Raw genomic sequence first — 18,007 nt, 5'->3', positions numbered from 1 at the left:
CTCCTTTCTTCAAACCTACATCCATAAGCGAGCTAATTCTTATAACAGATGACCAAGTTAAAGAAAAGGACCCCATATTAAAATGGCTGGCTTAATTTGTAAGTTTTGAGAGGGGAGAGAGAGAGGGAAAGAAAGAGGCTTATGGTGTAAGTCTTAATTTTACTTCCCTTTTTTTTTTTTTTTTTATTCGAACATACCCAAAATCATAATACACTTGTGCGTTAATTTGTGATTGGATCCATTTTTATTCACGCACTAGCCTACTCAAATATATAGTGAAATTAATATCAACAATAGTGAAAAAGTAAAATTAAGACAGACCCCACAAAAACATTCTTCAAAGCTTAGACATTAAGCAAGCAAGCAAGCCAATACAGATTGACACGCGTACGACACGTATCGAAACGTTAACACACGACGCGCCACGATATTAGTCTAGTTCTAGCAAAGTGAAGAAGAAAAAAGATAACGGAAAATCCAATCCAATCCGTTCCGTTCGGTTCTGTTCGGTTCGTCCAAAAAAAAAAAAGAAAAAAAAAGGCGAAACCTTGAAATAAGAGTTCAGTTTCAGTCCAATTCCATTCGACACAACACAACTCGCTTTTTACATTCCTTACAAAACAGTTTTCGTCTTTCTTCTGGTTTCTCTTCAAAGGGTCTTCTTATTATTATTATCTAGAATCGAATCAAATGGCAACTCTGGGAGGCGTGCACGATTCTCAACAAGGAGGTTCTGCTCAGAACAGCGTCGAGATCGAAGGCCTCGCTCGTTTCGCTGTCGAACAACACAACAAGAAAGAGGTTCATGTTTTTTTTTTTTTCGTTTTAATTATGGGTTTTTGTTTTAAGGTTGTTTTGCTCAATTGTTTTCATGTTTTTGTTTTTGTTTTTTAACAACTTTCCAATACGATGATGCATATTCTGTTGATAAAACTGTATTCTTAGTAGTAAAACATTTCTGGGAGTTAATGGGGTTGGGTTTTTCAAGTTACGTCTGTTTTTTTTTTTTTTTTTTTTGAACAACTGGATATGTGTTTTAACTACCCAACGTTAAAATTTACATTTTCTATTTAACAATAATTACTGGAGATCAATCTCTCATATTTTATATACAAATTTTACTATAATCTATATATTAAAAAAACAAAAAAAATTAAAGAAAGACCTTTAATCTTCTAGCAAGAGTGTTCATAAACTATTCGAGCACCTGACTATTACACATTAGGTAATTACAGGGATAAATCATTTGGGGGTGGCCATAAGTGGTTCTAGCTATAGGTTTTGAAACCAAGACCTCGTGGATCTTATAAAAAAAAAAAAAAAAAAAAAAAAAAAAAAAAAATCCCATAACTATGGAATAAAATAGAAAGGCAGAATGAATACATGTGGCTGACTGTGATGCCTCTATTGAGAGTCCATAGCTGACAGCAAAAGTTTTAGGACTAAGGCTTGGTGGTGGTTGTTGCATATGTCTGTATTGGTCTCTGAAATTTGGTCTAAGTTTGATTTCATCCTTCAAATTAGGAAGTTGAATTTTGCTCTTGAAAAATTGAAAGGGATTAGTTTCATCCTGTTGTCGGTTTGGCATTAATGTTGTTCTTGGCGAAATAAGCTTTCTAATGTGGTTCGCCCATTGATGCCACTTGTAGTCTCATTAGAAGTTAAGATTTGTTGTGGTAAGGTAGTTTTTCAAGTTAAAACTTAATGTATGAAGGGAAAGAAGAGATTTTTTAAGTTAAAACTTAAGCCAGGTTTTTCTCTATGAAATAAACAGGAAATACCGGCTCTTGGCATTATGGTAACTCCAATTAATCACGAAGGCAAGATCTTTATACATGCTTCTCAATTTTCTTGGGGTAAGCTTAAAGCAAAGAAGATTTTTTTTTTTTTGGGTAGAGGGGGGTGATCAAAATATTATGGTAGCAAATCTAATTAGCTTATTTTTTTTCTTCAAAAAAAGAGGGTCTTGGGGCAGGAGAGCAAAAACCAAGATTGGCTGGCCTTTTTCAACTTTTGAAACAATTAAAAAATCTCATTTTCTGCATTTCTGCCACCATTTGCAGACTGCTGATTAAAATTTACGGGGACCTTGCAAGAATGAAATCCATATAAATGCTTTTTAGTGATGCTGTTTTCCATAGCTGCCATTAAATATGCCCTTAGGTATACTCTTACGCCACTTTAGTCCTTAATTTCTGTGTTTTCAAGGACTTCTGTTTGATCTGTTTACCTATAATTTGTTTGTACTTTTTTTTAATCTTGTTCTCTCTATCTCAATGAAATGAACATCATTTTATATTTTATTGACCAAGTTGAGAACTTTTACAGAATGCCCTGCTCGAGTTTGCAAGGGTCATAAAGGCTCAAGAACAGGTAGTTGCTGGGACAATGCATCATCTTACTATTGAAGCTGTTGATGCGGGTAAGAAGAAGCTATATGAGGCCAAGGTTTGGGTGAAGCCCTGGTTGAACTTCAAAGAATTGCAGGAGTTCAAGCATGCTGGTGATTCACCGTCATTTACCCCTTCAGATCTTGGGGTTAAAAGAGGTGGCTAACATTCTTTTAGTCAAGTTCCCATTATTTTTGGTTTGCAATTTAAACGGCATATGACTGTGTGGTTCCTTAAGTACTAAATTTTGTTACAATTTTTTTCAAGTCTGACAGTTTTATGTATTGATGTTATATGTAATATATATGGATGACATTGTGTGAAACCTATCCCTAATTTTTGTGGGTGGAGGGTCACTTTGTCAAGTGAGTGGTAAATATGTATGTCTAGACTTTATTGCTGTGTTTCTAATTTGATATCTTTCCTGGCACGTTACTGGATAAGTGTAATGAGAGTCAGCTGATACTGCTAAGGTTGAAGGTGTTGCAACTTGTAAGAAGCCAAGAATGATCTGAAACCCAAAAATGATGTTTCTTGAGGTGCTAAGACGAGAGTTCTTGGTTTATGTTTTCTTACAAAGGCTTTAGATTGGGTGCCATGATAAAATGAAGTTTGAGTAGCCAAAATCTTAACTAGCCATCTTTAGGGTTCTTTGATGTTGTATCCTTTTGACCTGCCTATTCTGATATAGATTTTATTGGTTTTGAAGTTTATTTTAGTCAATGAAAAAGACATTATAGTGATAATTTCCTGTGTTTTTGTAATCAGATGGACATGGTGCAGGATGGCAAGCAGTGCCAACACATGACCCCTCGGTTCAAGATGCAGCAAATCATGCTGTCAAGACCATCCAGCAGAGGTCTAACTCATTGTTCCCCTATGAACTGCAAGAGGTCATTCATGCAAAGGCAGAGGTCAGTTAAATGTCCTTTTTGTTTCTCAATTAACTGTGATTTGGTCTCTATTTTCTGTTGGTCTCTGGATTCAACAGTGCACTGAATTTACTCCAATTGTATTTTCTGTTGCATTTGAAATCTAATTATAATGATCGTTTTCAGGATCTATCTATATTTTCAAGTTATTTGCATTTTGATAATTGATTGTTTATAAAAACTTATATGTATATCTAATTGGTAAAGAAGGAGGGCAAACTGGTGCATTTCTTAATTCAGATCAATATCTTATTCATTATTTTCAGTAGTATGTTGCATGAAACAGAAAATTGACATTTCATTTCTTTTAGCATCTTTAATGAAAGCGATTATTCCCATAATGGTTGGTACATTTGTTGCTTGGAGTAATTAAGGGCAACTACTCTGGTAGGGTCATATATGGCAGTAGATAATTATAACTATTTAAAATTGCTAGTAAGAGAAATGGAATAGGAAAGAAGAACAGAATGATACTGGCTGTTAAAAGCAAAATGATTTTGTCACATATAAAATTCTTCAGATGGTGTTTAAAGATGCCCCAGCTTGATATTTACTAACAAATTGACTGAAAAACAGGTGATAGATGAATCTGCAAAGTTTGACATGCTTCTAAAGGTCAAGAGGGGAAGCAAAGAAGAAAAGTTTAAAGTGGAGGTACATAAGAATAATGAAGGGAGCTTCCACTTGAATCAGATGCAGCCTCACGAGTCCTAACTCCATATGCTAATCTCACCAAATCTGTATGGTCTGGGTGTTATAACACTTTGGGCTCGTAAATTTCTGTTTTTGTGTTGATTTTAAAGTGTGGCTTATCAGCCAAAAAACTGAGAAAAATGTATGGCTTTTTGTTTTTTAATAATTTAAAAGAATGTATGGCTCTAAAAATATATATGTATGCATGGTGATGTTAAGGCTTTTATAATATGTACTTTGTTCTCACTCAAGGTTTGTGATGTGTATTTATAATGGACCACCTTGGATGTGATTTTGGGGTTTGGCCTTGGCCTGTTGTGATGGTGAAGCTGTTGTATGTGTTTGGATGGCTGAATGGGTTTCAGTGTTGATGAGGGAGACTTGGTTGCTGGGTCAGCTTGTTAGGGAAGTGAGTGAGGAGAAAAGAGTGCTGAAGATGGAGGGGAGAGACACAATCAAGAGAGGCCTCTGTTTGATGTTCACATTTCTTTTTCCAAATTTTGTAGCTAGGGATATCTTGAAGGGTATGACGTGAAGGGGAGGTTTGTACTTTGTAGGGCTTGTTGGGCCCAATGTGACTCACTCCCACATGCTATGCATCAACTTAATTTTCTAGAGTTTGCCAGGATCAACATTATTTTGGGAACTTTTGTTTTTGGTTAAAATCCATTTTAAACCTTTAATTTTTTACTACAATGGTCAATTTAGTTGCCAATCGGGAGCTGTTCAAATTTGTTAGCGAATGGAGTTTAACAAGAAGATCTATTAGAGCACTTATGCTCAAATGATTATTTATTTAGTCATTTTAGCAACCAAAACACCAAAAACACACACTACAGCAAGGAAGGTAAAGCTACATATTTTTAAGTAATTGCTACAGTGGGCTGCTAAAGATAGCAGCCCACTGTAGTTGGAAGGTATAAGAAAAAACAATTTTTTAATCTCACATGCGTACATATAATCCCGCACGCTCTCTCTCTCTCTCTCAATTCTTTCCTTTCTCACCTCTCTACCTCTCCATCTCTTTCCTTTCTCACATCTCTCTCAACAGTGATAAATGGATTAGAAATCAGTGTGCGACGTGGGCATGCAGTGGGGTTGAGATCGGTGTGCGTCGGTTTCAGGGTTGAGATCGGTGTGTGGTTTCGGTGTTTTGGTTGCTGGATTTGGGTTTGGTGGATTTCAGCGTTTGGGTTGCTAGATTTCAGAGGTCTTTTGATGGAGTTGGTGGTGGTGGGTCATATCAGTGGCGTGGGTTTGATTTGTGATTTGTGGCTGTGGGTTTGTTTTGTGGTGGTTGGGGGTTTGTTGGTGGTGCTGTGTTGGTGGTGGTTGTGCTGTGTTGGTGCTGGATTGTGTGTGTGTGTGTGTTTTTTTTTCCCTTGGGGTTTGTGGTTGTGGCTGGTGGGCCGACAGTGGAGGTTGTTGTTGCTGTTGTGTTGGTTTTTATGGTGGTAGTGGGTTGTTATGGGTGTTTGTGAGTTGTGGTGGTTGATGATGGTAGTGGGTTGTGGTGGGTGATGATGGTAATGGGTTGCAGTGGGTTGTTGTAGTTGATTATTATATTTATTTTATTAGTTTGTTGAGGTTGATGGTGGCAGTGGGCTGGGGTGGGTGTTTGTGGGTTGTGGATGATGGTGGCAGTTGGTTGTTGAGGTTGATTATTATATTTATTTTATTAGTTTGTTTATTTATATTATTTTAATGTGATAGATGTTAAAATAGAAGTTTTGATATTGGGAGTATTTGCTAAAATATATAAAATAGATTTTTGAGTTGCTAAATTTTTGAAAGATATCACGTTTATAACATTTTTACAATTTTATACAGGTGATTAGTTATTATTGGTTTAAATTTTAAACTAACGCTAAGATTACTTTTTTGCCCCAATAATAACAACTTGCCACTTAAAATTTGTTGTAAAAATGTTGTAGACATATCATTTTTCTAAATTTTTTAGCTCCCTTGCTATGAATGCTATTAAATAGCACATTAAAATTTTTACTAATAAAAAGAAAATTTAAACGTCATTTGTGATTTGGCAGTGGAATAAATGGATAAAAATTATGATAAAATTTAGCTATAAAATTTATTATAATTTAATTTAATAAAATAAATATTATTATATATTTTAAAATTTAACCGTTGAATTGCATGTATTTTATGCTTATATATTCAAATTTTGTATTAATCGGATATTATTTAATATATTATCTATAAGCTTAGATTTTATACATGATTTTAAACTATAAAAACTTGTAAAATAAAAAATTTATTAATGATATAACTATTGATTTTTAATTTTTTAGAAATTTTGCAAGTATGGAGAATATGAGAAGAAGATATAAACCAATGGTAAATTTGTTAAAATTTATCTATAATAAAAAGATATTGAGTAAGGTTATAACCTAAAGCTATAAGCAATTTTGTAGCTATATTTTGCCCTAAAAATTAAAGTCAAATTTCATGGATTAAATTGAATTGAATTTATTTTTTATTTAAAAAAAACCATCATTTGAGAATTCAATGTAAACAAATACTTTTTTTTCTTTCCAATTTAGAGTATTTACTGGTACCAGAGAGTTCAGAAAACAGTCTCAACTAGTAACATTCCATCATTATGCATAAGGCTAACGAAATGTATTACAGCAAGCAGTCTGGACAATCTAATAGAACATACTCTAAAACATATTTTCACCTGAGGAAGTAAAACCACCAAGTGAATTGACTTGATCTAATAACTAACAACCATAATCAAACAAAATATAATAAAGAAAAGCTTCTAATCTACCTCTACCAAGGCTGCCATACATTGATTAATAGTGAATGTGAACAAACTAATATATCTTCAATTGTCAGGGAGAGCTACCTTTGGAAATGATAGTTAGCAAATGGCATGACAGAAACACGTGGTGATGAAGACAAACTAAGAAAGAAATAAGGGACTTTCCTGATCTTGTGGAAACCTTCATGGGCCATGTTTTCATCGCCAATATGTTCTTTTATTCCCTTTGCCACTGAGCTAGCTTTAATCTGATTTCAATTACTAACTATTACAATAAGTGTCCATTTCATGCATTGTTACCCCTCTTCGTCGTAATCTTCATCTTCCTCGTCTAACCTTTTGCTGAGGTGTGCAAGCTGAAGAGGGTCGATGGCCATCTTGTCCACATCAGAAAGAGACCATCCGGGGTATTCTTCGTGTCTAGTCTCGGTAGTAGGCCCAGCTGAGGAGGCCGGGGCTGCGGCTGCTGCTGCTGCTGTCGCCGCTGCTGCTGTGGCCTTTGTGTCCTCATTATCATCAACATTGGCATTCAGATCAAAACTTCGAGCTGCTGGGTTGGCACCATCTGTAGTGGCAATATTCTCCTTTGACAATTCCTTTGCCTCAGAACCATTATCCATCAATGTGTCAGGGTTCTGATTATGTTTGTTGCCCTGCTGAAGCGACGTGCTGGGGTCAGATCCAGTATCAATATGGTGCGCCTCTCTTTCTATCGTTCCACGGCCTCGTCCACGACCTCTCCCTCGACCCCGCCCTCTTCCTCTACCACTGCTGCTGGCATGCGCATGACTCATCTCATGCTGCAGGATATTAAAAATCAGAAAACAAAATCATTATTACATCCTATATACACCTTACGTAATCAAATACTCCACGACAATTTAAAGATGCTTTTATATGCCAACTTCAATAAACCTGAAAGTATATTTTATATCAGATTTTGTATAGCAGAAAGGACCAGAAAACACATTATAGCAGCCACTGAAATCTAACAGATGAATTTCAACTCAACTCACACTAAAAATTGCTGAAGAGAGATTGAAAAGATGAAAGTGGAATGATCTAAACATGCATTTTCCTTGATTTAAACAAACAAGTCTCGTTTTGAACATACAAGAAAAAATTAAAGGATAAGAGCCCATGAGCTCTAATTCAAATGGCACCTCCTCCCATTGTAAGAACAAGGTGGAGATAAGGTCGTGGATTAAAGGCCCACCATGTGCTTGTGAAACATACCAACCAAAAAAAAGGATAAGAGACAAAACAGCCCAGTTCTTGAATATTAAAATTGTTCAACTAAGTAGTAAATGAGAAAAACATGATGCTTTGATATAACAAAACAAAACAAATGACTTTATTAACAATATGTCAGGGAGCTAATTAAGAAAGGAGCTATTACCATCTTGCTCTTCTTCAACTCCTCATCACTGTCATTGCATTCATCGCCTGCAGCTTTTCTGGTAGAATAAAAAGCCAATGAGTATATCTAATTGCTTAGTATATCAAGTTTAATGAAGCCAACGAGCGCTAACTCAAATGGCACCTTCTTCCCCTTTAAAGAGTAATGTGGAGGGTGAGGTCACAGGTCCAAGACCTAGAAGGTGCATGTGTAATAACCAATATAATATATATATATATATATATATATCAAGGTTAATGAGAAGGGAAGAAAGAACAGGAATTTCTCTTCTAACCTTCTCTTTGAAATGGCACGATCCTCGCCACCAGCATCAGAATGACCATGACTATAGTCTGGAACTCGGCTGACTACCTCCTTCAGAAAATCAAACACAGTATAGCTCTGCACACAATGTTTTCTGCAAATTCAGTACAGAAATTTGTAAGATCAATTTGACAATATCATCTAAACAAAAAAGTATGCAGAAGAGGGAGCAGCATGATACTATTACCAAAGGAAACAAGACCTAATGGAGTTCCAAGCATTAACAATAACCTATGAAAAGAATCCCAAAAGCGCACACACATCCATAACCTCAGATTTCTTCTCTCTTTTGGGTGGGTTCTGATGGGGCATGGATTGTTGGGGGAAAGAGAGGGGGGGGGGGGGGGGGGGGGGGTGGGGAGGGTGGAGAAGTGGGGGTAAGCAAATGATACAAGATATCATAATGAGAAGTCTGGCCAGATAGTACTATTTTTTCATAGATAATCACAATTAAGATCTATTAGATGGAAGCATTTCAAATTGAGACAATACTGTATTTTTGTCTCACCATTCAGATGGAGTGTGCTAATAAGAAGGCAACCAGATAATCTTTAGTTTTAGAAAAATTCTTCATATGGCAAGGAATATCTAGACAAACTTGTTGTGTGTATTACCAACCACTTAACAGTGTGTTTGCAATGGAAGGTAGGGAGAAAGGAAGACAAGAGGTATGAAAAGGAGCTTATCACTCACTCTTGGTTTAATAAGGGAGGAATGCAAAGGGTGCCACTGTTTTTTGCTCAATTCTAGGGGGCAGAGAGAAGGGAAAGACAAACCAGTGCATATGCATTTTACCAATAACATAACCGCAAAAAAGTACCACATGTAAAAGCACCTCCTAAAACTTCATGTCAGAATGAGTGTGGTTGTGTGTGCAGAGACACACGCAATTCCTTACCATCCATTGACCTCCAATTATTAATTAAAAAGTGAACATGAAGAAAGACCAATGAGCTCTAGATCAAATGGCACTTCCTCCTCCCACAAGAATGGAAGGAAGGTGAGATTTTGGGTTCAAAACCCATTGGATGTAACTTAACAATTAAAAAAAGTATGAAACAAGGGCAAAATCATTAAATAGCCAGAGAACAAAATCATAAAGTAATGGCCGACACCAAGCCTCTCCCCCTCCTCCAAAGCATGCACCTTTCTGTGGATTGAAAATGGAGGGCTTGAAAGGATTCCCCCAGCAACCCCCCCTCTCCCCTGCTCTTTTTTTTCTCTCTTCTTATTGACGTGCTCTCCCCTCCCCTCTCCTCCCACCCTTTTTCATCCTGCCATGAATCCCCTTAACGAATACAGCACATATAAATTTTGAGCGCTTTTACAATATCATTGTTGAATTTTAATGTGAATGTCAATTTGATCCTTGGACTTTCGATTTGAACTAACCCCCTGAACTTTAGTTTTGTAACAAATTAAAAATTTTACTAGTATTTCCACACACACAAAATCTGAACATGTGTACTTCCACATCATCAATAATTTTAAAATGTCATTATTATTATGTACATGTTAATTGATTAAAACTGTTAATTTCAACAGAAAATACTAACAGAAGGTCTAATTTGTTACAAAACTAAAGTGCAGGGGTTGGTTTGAAGATTAATTGTTCAAATAGTCCAAGGACCAAATGGACATTCACATCAAAACCCATGGGTGATATTTGTGAAAACCCCTAAAAATTGATATGTCATTTAAATTCTAACAAAGTTGATTCTCATATACTATTGTTAGATGTAGGTCCTAACCCTCCATAAGAGCTTAACACAGAACGCATGGAGGATTTGATTTGTCATTTAGCAGGTCCTAAGAGATGGAGCCTGAGAATATCAAATGCTTCATAACTTAACCATGTCATTTTTAAGTTTTTGCAAAAGGAAGTAACATTAAAATGGAAAATAAGGTCAAAATGCAGTATCCTCAATCTCAACAACCAGAGTACCTAAAAAAACGTGCATTTCAAAAAGGAAACCCATAGTAATCAATTAATTAAGAGTGAAATTGGATAATTCCGGCCATTATATATAGGATACTTTTTTTTTTTGATAAGTAATCGGATACTTTTTTTTTTTTTTGATCGATAATAAGAGTAATAGGATACTTTATTCAAAACATTGGGAATGATTTTGTGAATTTTTGAAAAGAGAATGCTGATTTGACTATTACTCTATACACTATTCCCATAGCAGTAACTAGTATGACTGAGATGCCTATGAACTTATAACAGCCATTGGTGAATCACAATGCCACATCAAGAGAAAACAGCTTATTGAATTATGTGTGCATATGATAATGGTATTTTCACAATCATTTCAGTAAATATTCCCATTATCATTGAAACTGTGGTTAGCATTTCCAGATTTTGGAGTGTTAAATGCCGGGTGTCGCACAGGCCTTCATTCTTTATAGGGATAACTCACAATTATTGCGATAATTTAGCCCTTTATTTTGAAGAATTTATGAGAAATTAAACACATGGAGAAAATTTGACTGAAATGGTGACTTTCAGTAATGCCACTTATATTGAGATATGTCACAAGTTTGACAAAAATGAAACACATGCAAAATGCACTGAAGACTTTATATATATATATATATATGTGCACTTAGTCAACCCTTTTTTCCACTAGAGGCCCATTGAAACTATGGGTCATACAACAAGAACTAGCCCTCTTCCTTTCCTTAAATCTTCCCTCCCCTGGTGTATGCCCAAATCCCTAGCATTGAACCAACTCATATCCACATCTACTAAAAGGTTCTGCCTATGCTGTTAGACACCATTGTACAGTCTTATCTACACTGATTTTCTCATGCACTTAATTCAAAATAAAATAAAATTAAATGGTTGATCACAAGCAGCATTTATTAGCAATTAGAATAACAACTACACTGCAGAGAGCAAAGTACATAAAATCCTCTCATTATCTACAGTAGCTATCACAAAACAAAGCTAATAAACTCAGAAACAAAGTGATAGGACCAGAACTTGCCGTATTAGGGAATCAAACAATGAATGAAATGGAGTATCTAGGGCTGATAAAAATTAACGTTCCTGCAGCCCTCATTTAAGGCCAAGTTGTCAAGAAGTAAAACACAGAAAAATGCATGGTAAAGGCAAATTTTTTTTGTGAAAACACAAATTAATGTAATCCTTCACTTACAAATGCAATGAACTCATAGTCTTTGCTCCTCTCTGAAGGGTTATCTCGTATGTACGGTCACAGAGGTCTTGCAAAAATAACTCCAACGCTTTAGCTGCATAATTATTCAAGAAGATGATAAGCCAGGGAATTAAATATCAAAGGACTGAAGAAGCATAATACCCTAGAAAGTCAAATCTACTCACAAACTAAAACAGGAACTGCCAATGCTATCTTTCCAACATCCTCATCAGCTTGCATGATCTTTTTAATCCGAGCCTGTCAAAGCAATACTTTATATCAGATAATGAGATTAGATTATGCAACGGCAACGATTAAAAGACATTACAGGTACCTAAAAATGAGAAATACCAACTAGAATAATCTTTTGTCACTTCTCTTTGAGCATCATAAGATAACATTTTCAGGCTAGACACCAGTAGAAGAGTATAACAGATCTCTCAAATTAAAGTATCGTATTAAGAAAACCAAGGAAGCTAAGGTCTGTCCCCCTCTTTTCTAATAACTAGGATTTTTAAAAATTTTAAAATTTTTAAAGTTCTGGCCCAAGGGGAGGGGGAATGGAGATTCAAACCAGTGACATTTGCTTCATGAGGCGAGGTCCCTAGCCAATTGTACTACCCCCATGGGGTGTGAGGCCCAGGAAACTAAGTTGCCTGAGCCACTAGGTCAGCAGTATTACATTATAGGATTAACATAATATATCAGAGGCACCTCTAAGGCAACAGTAATAGTTCGGACTCTTCACATTTCTATAGGCTTTTTATTCCAGGTTCTGAAGTATATCACTCATGAAAAAGAAAAGATACTCTGGAAAGACGTCCAGAACATGCTGTTGGCTGATCCCATCATCAATCTGTCATTCATGACAAGTGCACTAGATCACTCCCTGCTAAAGAAAGCTAATAATTTTAAATGTCACTGGTTGTTTTTAATTTGTTTTGGAGCAACTATGAGGGACCACCTATCAAACAAGGCAAGTATGAGGGACCAAACAGTAGATACTACTTTATTAAAACACTGTTTAACTACCACCTGACCTTTTGAAATAGCTTACAAAAAGTAGAGGGTTCAGACTTCAGAAAGGGTTTATACAATGTGGAAAAAAAATCCAAGTTGCAAGTCATATCCAGTAGACCAATACTTAATAGCAACTTTTATGAGGCCAGCCAAAGGAATGATATTGAGAGGCAAAAGATCAAACTTCAAAGCAGAAGTAGAACAACTAGGGGAGATATACTAGATCTTCTGACACACTGTATAATCATGCAGTGATAAGAGCTTTCTTAAAAGTTATAGCCTGACAAAGGGATACAGCAGAATCCAAGTTAGTGATTTGTTCCATGCACAATACTTTGGGTTGGATTCACATATTGTGAAATGAGGAGGCCCTTTTTTTCAGCTAAGAGAGTAGCAGGCTAGCAGCTCCTAGAGAGCATTTTCAAGGCCATCACTCCCACCACAGATTGGTTTGGGCAGTTGGTTTTGTGTTAGTATTATAGTTTAGTCTATTTGTTTGGTTTAAAGATGGACATCTCATTCTATCCATATTTTTTATATATAATATATTTTTTGGGTCAACAAATTCATATTTCTAGGCAGGAAATGTTTACCAGCGGTTAAGGGGGAAAGTGAGTATAAAGTATAAACAACCATGAAAACAGACCCTGTTATGTTTAGGTAGGAAATCATAGAAGGAAGTTAGAAGAGAAATCATCTGATTTCGTCAGCTGGCCATATTGCTAAAGTTCTTTCTTTAACATTCATTGGTGCCGTACAATAAACTCAAACTTCAACTAACAAAATTGATGCGAGTGGACAAGATCTTGAACATAGGCAACTGAATTACGAATATCAGGTTAAAAGTTCAGGGTCCAAGAAGAAATTCTGTCCCATATAGTTCTCAAACTAGTAAAAAAAAAAAAACCAGAAATGCCATCCTTCACTAGACACAGAATCAACAAAATAATTCACCAATTTGATCAATATGTATTGTAATCCCAAGGGATACAAAGCTTTCTATAGAAACCAGATACATAAACAACACTAACACCATACTAAATAGCTTCTTAACTCGTTTCCCCAACAGCCCTACTCTCAAACCAACATACCAAAAAATAAAACTCCCCATTCATGGAAATCCTATCCATGATTTCAATACTAATCAAAGGCATGAAAGAACATTACTGAGGTTTTCAACTCCTCCCCCAGCACCAAAAGGAACCAAAAAAAAATGAATTAATTGACTTGATAACCAATACTGGTACCAGAACTTAAACAACATAACTGATTAAATGTCACCAATGAAATAGTCACGAAAAACAAAACCCCCATAAACTGATTTAAACATCAATACACAGAAATCAATCCCAAATACCTAAGCAAAACATAACCCGGTCTCATATTACCATAAGCCCCAAAAAACATACTACATCCACAAGCTGATTTCAATTCTATCTCAGAAAAACCAAACCCTAACCTAAACAAAAAAAAAAAAAAAACACAACCCCAATCCAGAATTCAACCCAAAAACAAAATACCCATCAACCATTTCTTTGTTCTTACCACAAATCACAACCATAGCAATGAAAAAAGTCAAAACTTTACAAGACCCCAGATCAAAACAACCCATAAAACCCACAAAGCTGAAACACCCACCAGCTGATTCAACCCCAAAGCTAAGATTTTGAACTAATTTACCATAATTTCATTTTCTCAGAAACCAAACATAGCTTACAAAAAACTAAAAACAGATAGAGAGATAGAGAAAACTTACAGCAGGAAATCTGGTATCGAGCTTTTTCCTCATGGCTATGAGATCTTTAAGGCATTGAATTTAAATACTAAAACATTAAAAAAAAACAAAACAGAGTATCAAAAATTTTCAGTACAAAATCATTGCTATTATCATCATCATATGAAAAATCTAATCACAACCCATTTCAGATCCGAAAGTTTTTACCCATCAAAAAATATAAAGACTTTTTTTTTTTTTCTTTTTTCTTTTTTTTTTTCGCTTCGGGTTTCAACGGAATATCCGTCAGCACGAGTTTGACGAAGAAAAACAAATAAAATAAAAAAAATAAAAAAAATAATTTGGAGTATAGTGACAATGCTGTGACTAAAATTTCAAGACGGACTAATCATAGGAGGACAGATTTGCAAATGACATTTATTAATGCAAAAGTAAATAGGCTATGATAATGTGGTTTCGTGACAGACAGTTCGTTTTCTCAGTAACCTATTTGTTTTGTTCTTTTAATTGGTAATAAATTAATAATTGTATATGAAGTAATTGCTTTTTTTTTTTTTTTTAAAGAAAAACTTTTGCCTTTTGGAATCTACGTTATAATTTAGAGAAGAAACTTGGCTCTTTCCCTAGAGGTTTGATTCAGTTCGTAGCTTTCTATCATGGACAAAACTTAACTATTGTTTCTAAAATATTATATACAAATTTAGGTGTAGTTTTCAAAATCTTATAGTAAGAATTTGTTAAATAAATTCAAACACGTCTTTACATTAAGAAATATTACGCTAGAAGTCTTGTAATTGAATTGATATCTACTCATCCACAAAGTATTTAAAAATTTAGGGTGATAAAAAGTCCAAAATACGGGATTAACAACGTATTGTAATTATCTCAAAAAAAAAATTCACATAGTTGAATTTAATTATCTTAACTCTTAAGGAATATATTAGATTTTGCATTGTATTGTTTAATGAGAAATGTTGACGGATGCGGGCATTGTTTAGGAACTATTTTTAGAAATATTTTATGGAAAAGTGATAAAGTAATTAATTTTTCTGATAATTTTTTATATTTCTCATAAAAGTAGTGTTACAAACTTTTCTAGGCGCACCCGTTAACACGACTCTTGTTTAATACAGTCACATGATTCAATTTTAATTTTTTTTTAATGTAAACTTGATTAAATTTAGTTGAATAACTTAAAGTATAGCAATTAAGATATTGTTAAATATTTTTCGCTTAACTAGTAAAGTCTCTGATAGTTGAATAAGAGATTTGGGGTTCAATCCCTGCATACACCAAAAATCGATTGGTGTCTTGGTCTAATAATAAAGAGTTATTATTAAGGACGGACATCATAGGTTAAAACTCTCAACAACAAAAAAAAAATTAAGATATCGTATCAAAGTTTTACATTTTCTCAATAGTCATGAATTCTCACTAAAATTATTGCAAAATAATAATAATAATAATAATAAGAGATTAAATTATATAAGGACGTGGTGTAAAACCAATGTTTTACTTCTACGATCTTAACATGCCACATCATCTTATCCCCCTTGTTGGTCTAATGAAGCCATTTGGCGCACCATTGATGAGTATAGAATAAGAGACCGTTGACACGCAAATCATCATGAGTGTGATCCATCTTTCATCAAACCCCATTTTTCTCATAATACAATCTAAAAAGGGCCACTCCACACGGTCGTAGGCTTTGCTCATATCTAACTTGAGTGCCATAAAGCCCCCCTTGGTAGATTTGTGATTTTTCATACAATGAAGAGACTCGAAAGCCAAAAGAATATTATCTGAAATGAGCCTGTCTTTTGTAAAAGCACTTTGGTGCTTAGTGATGATTTAAGGGAGAATCTTTTTCAACCTGTTTGTAAGAACCTTTGAGAAAATTTTATACAACACATTACATAAACTTATGGGGCGAAATTTAGATACCTGTTTGAGATTTTTAACCTTTGGAATCAAGGTGATGAATGTATGGTTTAGATGCTCAGGTAGTGAAGCTAAATTTTAAAAATAGAGGACAAAATTAGTAATTTCCTTACCCACCAAGTCCCAATAGTGTTGATAAAAAAGGGGTGGCATGCCATCCGGTCTGGGTGCCTTTAGTGGGGCCATCTGATTGAGAGCCAGCTTAACTTCACCTTCTAAAAATTCTGCCAACAATTGCCTATTCATATTTTCGGTCACTTTGGTCTGAACTGATTCCAAGGCCAACTTAGGTTGAACAGAATTAGATGATGAGAATAGGTTACTGTAAAATTCCAACATCACAGAAGCTACAATTTTTGGGTCCGATCTCCACTGTTCCACCTCATCCCTTATTCCTTCTATCTTATTTTTTTGAAACCATTGTGTAGGTCAACTATGAAAATATTTAGAGTTTTTATCCCCATGAGTAGCCCACAATGCCCGGGATCTTTGAAACCACATTCTTGTCTCCTTGTCCAATAGATCATTGACTTCACATTTTAGTTGCCTTGCCTGAAAATTTATACCTGTAGTGAGTGCCTCCAATTCTGCCTTAGCTAGGAGCTTTTGCTTTTGTTTTAACTCCTTTCTAATGCACCCAAAGTTCCAATTGCTCCATTGCTTCAAAGCCTTCCCACACTATTCAATCTTTGACATAATACCCGATCCATCTTGAGCAAAACCCCTCTTACCACATTCGGCCTTGATGGTATTTGTACAACCCTCATCTCCCACCCACATCTCCCACCCACATTTCTTCAAAGCAAAAGAGCTTCTCTGGGTTTACTAGTTCCAAAATTTCGGGTAGGATTAGAATGGGAGAATGGTCTGAAGTGCTACATGTCAAGTGGTGCACCGCGGAACCTCCAAACCGTACAAGCCACTCATTGTTCGCCAAACTCCTATCCAACCTCTCCCAAATGGTTTACCCACTTTGATAGAATTTTTTCCATGTGAAAGGATTTCCCTTGTACCCCATATCGAGAAAGCCACATTCACCAATGGCATCCCTAAACAATTGCATCTGGGCATGACTTCTACTAGACCCACCTTTTTTCTTGGACCCCCTTAATATTTTGTTAAAGTCACCTGCACACAACCAGGGAAGATTGAATTGATTGTTTAACTGGCAGAGTACAGACCACAATTCGTGTCGTTTGTGTGTGATTGGCTCACCATAGAAGCCAGTAAACCTCCATGCTCCTTCATTGCCTCCCCCAATGATACAGTCTATGTGATTTTTTGAGGATGTCTCCACTCGCAAATTCATCGACTCCTTCCAATAAAGAACCAGTCCTCTCCCTCTGTGAATCCGAGGAACTAAGAACATATGATCAAACTTCAACTTGCGTTTTATTGTTTTGGCCTTGCTTCATTTGTCCATGTCTCGGCCATGAACACGATGGCGGGATCTTTTGCCTGGATTAAATCCCCAAGCTCCTTCTCTGTCAACAGGTTTCCAAGCTTGCGATAGTTCCACACTAAGAAACTCATGGCTCTTGGCGGGGTTGTTCAATAGCCTCCACCACTAGATTGTTTGAGTTTTGAACTTCTTGAGAGACATGCATGCGTTTGTGTGAAAATT

The 18,007-nt window shown here is 35.6% G+C and overlaps 2 protein-coding genes across 3 annotated transcripts; one reads left to right on the top strand and one right to left on the bottom strand.

Annotated features, from left to right (window-relative positions):
- The first annotated feature begins 472 nt into the window (after positions 1-472).
- LOC126723461 (cysteine proteinase inhibitor 12) lies at positions 473-4,261 on the top strand. The gene is made up of 4 exons (XM_050426884.1): positions 473-801; positions 2,329-2,548; positions 3,159-3,304; positions 3,899-4,261. Exons 1-4 carry the CDS (start codon positions 691-693, stop codon positions 4,034-4,036), a joined length of 615 nt encoding a protein of 204 aa, XP_050282841.1. The 5' UTR covers positions 473-690; the 3' UTR covers positions 4,037-4,261.
- Positions 4,262-6,598: 2,337 nt separating this feature from the next.
- Positions 6,599-14,735, bottom strand: LOC126723460 (uncharacterized). 2 transcript variants are annotated; one of them, XM_050426882.1, is made up of 7 exons: positions 14,650-14,735; positions 14,464-14,530; positions 11,873-11,945; positions 11,688-11,781; positions 8,495-8,617; positions 8,200-8,257; positions 6,599-7,600 (listed from the first exon to the last, which is right to left on the bottom strand). In XM_050426882.1, the coding sequence occupies exons 2-7, from the start codon at positions 14,494-14,496 to the stop codon at positions 7,097-7,099; spliced, it is 885 nt and encodes a 294-aa protein (XP_050282839.1). In that variant the 5' UTR covers positions 14,497-14,530; positions 14,650-14,735; the 3' UTR covers positions 6,599-7,096. The 2 variants fall into 2 exon arrangements, with proteins under 2 accessions (XP_050282839.1, XP_050282838.1); XM_050426881.1 differs by lacking the exon at positions 14,650-14,735 and having other exon boundaries at positions 14,464-14,643.
- Positions 14,736-18,007: the final 3,272 nt, after the last annotated feature.

This window comes from Quercus robur, chromosome 4, assembly GCF_932294415.1.
Source record: "Quercus robur chromosome 4, dhQueRobu3.1, whole genome shotgun sequence".
Taxonomy (NCBI): domain Eukaryota; kingdom Viridiplantae; phylum Streptophyta; class Magnoliopsida; order Fagales; family Fagaceae; genus Quercus; species Quercus robur.
This window is presented reverse-complemented; position numbering and strand designations above follow the sequence as displayed.

What these genes read in the sequence shown, in the direction of transcription:
- LOC126723461 (XM_050426884.1), top strand. Translation starts at nt 691, where the DNA reads ATGGCAACTCTGGGAGGCGTGCACGATTCTCAACAAGGAGGTTCTGCT. An exon ending in AACAACACAACAAGAAAGAG is followed by an intron (nt 802 to 2,328) that starts GTTCATGTTTTT and finishes GAACTTTTACAG; the next exon opens with AATGCCCTGCTCGAGTTTGC. An exon ending in TCATTCATGCAAAGGCAGAG is followed by an intron (nt 3,305 to 3,898) that starts GTCAGTTAAATG and finishes ACTGAAAAACAG; the next exon opens with GTGATAGATGAATCTGCAAA.
- LOC126723460 (XM_050426882.1), bottom strand. Translation starts at nt 14,496, where the DNA reads ATGAGGAAAAAGCTCGATACCAGATTTCCTGCT. An exon ending in TCGATACCAGATTTCCTGCT is followed by an intron (nt 11,946 to 14,463) that starts GTAAGTTTTCTC and finishes TTGCTTTGACAG; the next exon opens with GCTCGGATTAAAAAGATCAT. An exon ending in AGTTGAAGAAGAGCAAGATG is followed by an intron (nt 7,601 to 8,199) that starts GTAATAGCTCCT and finishes AATATCCTGCAG; the next exon opens with CATGAGATGAGTCATGCGCA.